The sequence below is a fragment of the Oncorhynchus clarkii genome, chromosome 33 (genome assembly GCF_045791955.1).
Source record: "Oncorhynchus clarkii lewisi isolate Uvic-CL-2024 chromosome 33, UVic_Ocla_1.0, whole genome shotgun sequence".
NCBI classification, from domain to species: domain Eukaryota; kingdom Metazoa; phylum Chordata; class Actinopteri; order Salmoniformes; family Salmonidae; genus Oncorhynchus; species Oncorhynchus clarkii.
Window position 1 is genome coordinate 15377968 of NC_092179.1, and position 7059 is coordinate 15385026.

General features: G+C 44.8%; 1 protein-coding gene across 1 annotated transcript; it reads left to right on the plus strand.

Annotated features, from left to right (window-relative positions):
• The first annotated feature begins 260 nt into the window (after positions 1-260).
• LOC139392781 (splicing factor 45-like) lies at positions 261-6727 on the plus strand. Its single transcript, XM_071141032.1, has 13 exons — positions 261-450; positions 1024-1399; positions 1547-1663; positions 1762-1928; positions 2153-2271; positions 2427-2480; positions 2631-2769; positions 2949-3100; positions 3601-3663; positions 4111-4187; positions 4289-4387; positions 4739-4811; positions 6307-6727. The coding sequence occupies exons 2-13, from the start codon at positions 1271-1273 to the stop codon at positions 6408-6410; spliced, it is 1293 nt and encodes a 430-aa protein (XP_070997133.1). The 5' UTR covers positions 261-450; positions 1024-1270; the 3' UTR covers positions 6411-6727.
• Positions 6728-7059: the final 332 nt, after the last annotated feature.

Sequence of the window (7059 nt, forward strand, 5' to 3'; positions counted from 1 at the left end):
TAGTGTCCTGTCCTTCCAGGCTGCTGGGGATGCATGATGTCGGATCAGATAGGGCCAAATAGTGGAATAGTGGTGAGGTTTTAATGGCTGTAGGGATAGTCGGTAGGGCAATTTTCTTGCCTTTATCCTATCCTTTCCCATTTTGTGGCACAACGTATAAGTAATTCACACTCCAGAACAGTAGGCAGAAACACAGGGCTAGAAAAGAGAAATAGATTAAAAGTAGTATAGTACTCCTACACTCCAGTATAGTAGGTGGCAGTGTATGCATCTTGCAGTTGGTTGCGATCCGCCAATATCATTTTAAAGAAGAAGTTGACCATTTTTGATGACGTTTATTGTATCGATTTGAAAGTCCGTGAAGCAAGCTGTGTAGCGATATGTGCTAATACAAATGCACGTATTCGCACATTACAACGATTTATTTGTCTACTAGTTATATTTTATAAGGTTAGTATTTGATTCTTAGTTGGAAAGGGGTTATATCTGGGAAGTATTGTTAGTGTGCCTCCGCGACAAAAGACCGATACAATTGTTTTTTTAACGTTAGCTAGCTGGCTACGTCCTCACAAATGCAATGTAATTAGTTTATGTTTTATATAAATCTACTGGACTGTCTTTGGGGGGTGGGTATAATTTGTGGAACGTTCCAACAGGAGTCTGTCCCAAAAATGTAAAGTACAAGATTGCCAACAAACAACGCATACAAAGTAGCATGCTCAATTCACCTAGCTAACTAGCTGCCGAATAGTCATCAACTCACCACGTAGCTTATTCTTAATGTTTGTCCATAGGCTACCAGATAAATTTTTCGGAATCAACGTGGTGAGCGAAAACTGAATGAAATAACCCTCTCTCTTTCCGGTATCTTATTCGGCCGCTATACAACTTTGTATGCGTTGTTTGTTGGCAATGTTGTTATTTACGAAGTTTTTGGAACAGATTCCTGTTGGAACGTTCCACAAATTATACCCACCACTATGTCAGTTATATATTTTGTATTGACGCTGCTTTTATTTACAGGTCTATTTACCCTGCCACTGCCAGGAGTATCTTTAGGGGACACACACTTTTCACGCCACTTCGATACAAAGTTATTTTCGTAGCAGGTTAGGAGAGCCTTTTCGCTAATCCGAACCCTTTTCCTAACCTTAAACCCAGTGTCCGAACCTGCTACGTTAATTCTCCTAACATACTAAGTAAATTATTCTAATTTACTGCGTACGTTCTCCTAACCTGCTCCGAAAAAGTTACTTAAACTCTGAGAACGATGTCGCTTTACGACGACATGGGTGTCGGGAGTGCGACCAGTGACACCAAGACCGAGGGCTGGTCCAAGAATTTTAAGCTACTGCAATCACAGCTGAAAGTAAAGAAGGCAGCTCTGACTCAGGCTAAGGTGGGTTCCAATGGCACCGCAGGTTGATGAAAGCTTGATTCAGGAAGACTCAAAGCTATGTTTACCAAAGCATCCCTAGCCATATCTATGAACCTTTTCCCCTCATCCAGAGATATGGATGATGATGTGTGTGTGTGTTCCCCTCAGAGTCAGCGGATGAAGCAGGGTACTGTCCTGGCACCAGTTATTGACTTAAAGAGAGGAGGTTCGGCTGATGACAGACAGATAATAGACACACCCCCACACATTGCAGCAGGACTCAAGGTGAGGGCTGTGTGTGTTTCTGTGACACAAGTATTTGTCAGGGTGTCCTATGTGAAATGTGTGTTAATTATGTGTGACTTCTGTGATGTGTGTGTCAGGACACAGCACCCAGCGGGTTCCCCTCGGGGGACGCCCTAATCCCCCTGGCTGATGAGTATGACCCCATGTTCCCCAACGACTACGAGAAGGTGGTGAAGAGACACCGTGAGGAGAGGCAGAGGCAGAGAGAGCAGGAACGACTGAAGGAGATAGAGGACAGAGAGAAGTACGACCTCTTACCGAACAGCACCAAAGCTACACTTCTAGAACATTCAACAGGATTCTGTTGTTATTGTTGACATAAGTTACAATGTTATATCCCTCAGGAAACTAAGGATGACGTATTGTTTAGACCTTTTCACACTGTAGGAATATGGACCTGACTATGACCACATCATTTCAGTCCATGTTCTGTCCTTCATTCTGACCTCATGTGTGCTTCTTGTCCAGGAAGAGGAAGGACAGACACGAGGGCAGCAGCGCTCCGAGTGGATTCTCCCGCTTCCCCACGGCAGAGGGAGAGTCTGATGAGGAGGAGGAGGACTATGAGAAGGAGAAGAGGAAAAGGAGTGAGTAGACGACCTATGGTTTCACTGAGCCTTCAAAGCAGATGAGACATTTAGGCAGATGGACTTGTTCTTAATGTTAGGATAATGTTGTGATTACTTCAGGATAATGTGTCTAACTATGTGGTGCTTGATTCTTACCCATGTGTCTCTCTTAGGTATGGGTGGAGCAGCCATCGCCCCACCCTCCTCACTCGTGGATAGTAGAGACAGTGAGTAATGGCTCACAGAGGGATTTGTGTCTGCCTGTTTGGGATGTGGGGGAGTTTGTCCAGTAGATAGCAGTGTTATTTAACATTAGGATGACATTCAGCATGCTTGATCAGGATGAGGTGAGTGTGCTAACTGTCTCGCTTCTCCAGGCTCGTCATACTCCTATGAGGATGAGATGCGACCCTCCCGTGGTTCTAAAGCAGCCATCCCTCCCCCCATGTACGAGGACTCCGAACGCCCCCGCTCACCACCTGGCGGTCCCACCAACTCATTCCTGGCCAACATGGGGTGAGTCTGATACCCCCTACTGGGATAGAATGTCCTGTTAGTTGTATGTAGTCTCACGTGCCCTACTCAAAACACAACACACCTGAACACTGGCCCTCTAATGGCATCAACCAGTATAGTACAGCAGCTCAATGTTCTGTTCAGTGGTGTTGTCTGATGTTGTGTCCCTGTCTCCCCAGAGGGACCGTGGCCCATAAGATCATGCAGAAGTATGGCTTCCGGGAGGGCCAGGGGCTGGGCAAACACGAGCAGGGTCTCAGCACGGCCCTGTCTGTAGAGAAGACCAGCAAGAGGGGTGGCAAGATCATCATAGGAGACGCCACTGAGAAGAGTAACGCCCTGCTTCACATCTCACTTTCTGCCGTCTCACTGCCCTGTCTCGCTCGCTCTCACTCATTCCTGTCTCAGCTCTCCTGTCTTTCTCTCAGATTTCACTTCTTTCTTATTATATATTCACACAGTCTACTCCCTCCCTCTCTCCTTTTTACACCCCCCCCCCTTTTCTCTAACACCAATACTCATGATCTCTTTCTACTAGATAAGATACAAGCTTGTTTTCATTGTCTCCTCTTGTTACATTAGCCTGTCCAGATGTTTTTTTATTTTTTGATCATGTATTACATAGGCCCAGAATGAATGGTCTTGGTTTCTAGTTCCAAGACTGTCTATTGTAACATTATTTGTAGCTGTGTGATCATCCTCAGTCAAGATTCAGTTTTTAATTGGTATTTTTCATTCATTGATGATTTTAATCTTCAACATTTGTGATCTTAGTTGTGTGTATTGGTGTTTTTTTGTATTGTGTGTGTGTGTTTGTGTCCCTCTCTAAAGCACCAGGATCCAGTAGCCAGACGGCAGCAGCTGAGCCTTTAGGCTGGGGCTCGGCTTCAATAGGTTTGGCACTGTTACATCACTTCCTCCCTACCTTGACGCATCACATCCGGTTTCGCCCTGTGTGTCTTGTTGTCCCATGTCTCTGCTGTCTCCATCTATTCGCATCTCAAACCTTCTCATTTTGACAGGCAAATTCTCAATATTTTTGTTATACAGTTTGCTCATCTCAATGTGGGTCAAGTTTCATTATAGAACTAGTAACCACATTTATTTTGGGCCTACATTATGATGGTTGATAACCTAGAAAATTATGAAAATATGATGTGTTAGTTGAGTTTTTAGGTTAGTACCTGTAACCCTCATCTGATTGATTTAACTAGCTTTGTTAAAACATCAGTTGTGGTCCACATTCTGGTCCAATCTACAGTCTTGAGTCTCTTCCTGTTTACCAATATATTCAGTTGTTTTACTTATTGTTGAAATATTCTGCTCTCTTTCTCCCATCAGTGGACCCCTCCAAGAAGTCAGAGGCCAACCCCCTCACAGAGATCCTCAAATGCCCCACCAAAGTCGTGCTGCTACGGGTGGGTGCTATGTGTGTGTCTTTGTCTGTGCATGAGTATTTATTGTCAATTCTTGTTTGTTTATGTGCGTAGGTCCAATAAAGTGTGTGTGTGTGTTTTAGAACATGGTGGGCAGAGGAGAGGTGGATGAAGATTTGGAAGGGGAGACCAAAGAAGAGTGTGAGAAATACGGCAAGGTCATCAAGTGTGTCATCTTTGAGGTGAGAGGAATAAGTCTGTCTGTGTGTGTATAGTTAAGTGCTGAGTCATATTGTGTTGACTAATTAAGCAGTAAGGCCCGAAGAGGTGTGGTATATGGCCAATATACCACACATCCGTGATGCACAACGCATCACGGAGAGCTTAGACACAGCCCTTAGCCGTGGTATATTGGCCATATATCACAAACCCCCGAGGTGCCTTATTGCTGTTAGAAACTGGTTACCAACGTAATTAGAGCAGTAAAAATCTGTTTTGTTTTACCCGTGGTTTACCACGACTGTCAGCCAATCAGCATTCAGGGCTCGAACCACTCTCTTTAGAATGTGTATTAAACTATATGTTCTCCTCAGATTGCTCAGGTGACAGACGATGAAGCAGTGAGGATATTTCTGGAGTTTGAGAGAGTCGAGTCAGCCATCAAAGGTCAGTACAACCTAATGTGTTTGTATGGTTGCTTTGTGTGTGTCCTTGAGGTTTCTGTAAGATGTGTGTGTGCTCGTTTGTCTGTAACTATATTGTGTGTCTATATAACTTATGTGTGTGTCTAACTGTTACGTGTGAGTGTATTCTAACTGTTAGGTGTGAGCGTCTGTTACGTGCGAGCGTCTGTTACGTGCGAGCGTCTGTTACGTGCGAGCGTCTGTTAGGTGCGAGCGTCTGTTAGGTGCGAGTGTCTGTTAGGTGCGAGCGTCTAACTGTTAGGTGCGAGCGTCTAACTGTTAGGTGCGAGCGTCTAACTGTTAGGTGCGAGCGTCTAACTGTTAGGTGCGAGCGTCTAACTGTTAGGTGCGAGCGTCTGTACTGTATAATTTGTGCGCGCGTCTAACGGTTAGGGGTGTGTGTCTAACTGTTACGTGTGAGTGTATAACTGTTATGTCTGTAATAAGGCTAATGCTGGGGCCAGTTTTAAATGGGTTGTCCCAGATCAGAAAGCAGGTGAGACTGTCCCCCTCAGGTGTTACATCACAGCTGTCCCAGCAACCCTCTGTGCCTCCACGCACGCCGTTACATCACATCCTCTAAGGGAACAGAAACACTGCCTGCATAATATATACACACTAGACTGGGCCGGACACACGCACCCTGTTAATTTCTATAGAGACTAGTGAGTGCTACTAATACCAGACTGGACACACACATTGTTGCTATTTTTTCCAGGTGTTTTGACTTTAGACAGTAAGGAATTCAAAGGGAGAGACAGGCAAGTCTTAGAGAAACCGTGGGAAAGGTGGGCCCTCAGCTTGAACCCCGGCATCCGGTGAGGCGTGTGACTTATGCCAGGGAGTCTTCCCAATACACCACAGCTCTGCACATGTATCCATATTTGTCCACACAAGTGCCAGTTTTACTGGGAATGTCCCGGCATTGGCGTTAGGATAAGTAGGTACTTGTCATCACTGCTCAAACACACACATGAGGTCATGTGCCTAATGTTGATAAGGAACTCTCTCACAGTGTCCATCTCACTATTGTAGACTGGCTGTGTGTTTGAACTCTGCCTCCAGGACTGTTTGTTGTTGTTTATCTGTGACATTCTTGGGGAGAAGGGAGAAGGGGAAGGGAACTTGGGTGATGTCCCGGCTGTGTTTTCCAGTGTTTGAAGACCAAGAAATACCCAAGCCTCTGATAGCCACAACGTTTTGGTTTTTCAAGCTTTGAGAAGAATGAATTACGGGTTAATGACGAAAACACTGTAGACTATCAAAGAGGAGCACCATCCCATAGACCATGTTAGGATGACCGTGTTTGTTCACGGTCCAAACGAACAAAACGACCCAATTCCTCACTAGTCTTCACTCAATGATACATTATCAGTGATATTGCAGACCTGTCTGGCCTGAGCTGGCAAAGTCAAGTCTGTAATGTTGATCAATGTTTGCACAGTAATAATGTTTGTTTCCTGTCTTCTCTCCTCTAGCTGTGGTGGATCTGAACGGGAGGTTCTTTGGTGGTCGGGTGGTAAAAGCCTGTTTCTATAACCAGGATAAGTTCAGAGTGTTGGACCTGGGAGAGCAGATGTGAGAGACAGACGCGCAGTCCATCCCACCTGAATCGTTAAGACCCGCCTCATTCATACCCACAGGAACAGAAGAAATGCTCTGACACACACACACACATTGATAATCACCAGTAGCTCTTTCTGTCTCTTAAGTAGCTAAACCATTATACTCTCAACAGCAGCACAATGTGTCTGTATTTACTGAAGTGTTTCATCTGTAGTTTGTTTTGCCAGCAGAAAAATCCTGTATGTGAGGTAATGAACTACTGTCTTGGTCTCTGTGTCCTGATATGAACATGTACAAGTGAAACCTGAAAATAAATGTTCCTTTTGTTTAAAATCTTTGGTTTTAATCTCTCACTCTTCTAGGGCAGAGCGTAGTCTAGGAAGCCCAGTTTCTTTCTAATCTGTCTGACATAAGAGGCTCCCAGAGGACCAGACCCCCAGCTCTCCATCTTTACATAGCCTGGCACGGTGAGGGGGTACTGGGGCAGTTATGAAAGAAACACAGCCCTCCCCCTCATTCGGATCTTATGTAAAACAGACAGGGTTCATAGGGGAGTTAGAGGACTGTCATAATGACTGATCTCTGGAGGATTAAATCAGAACAAATTTATCCCGATTGGGTAGTACACAGAAATGAGCTAATTCATAGAAAGGGAATTAAACTGA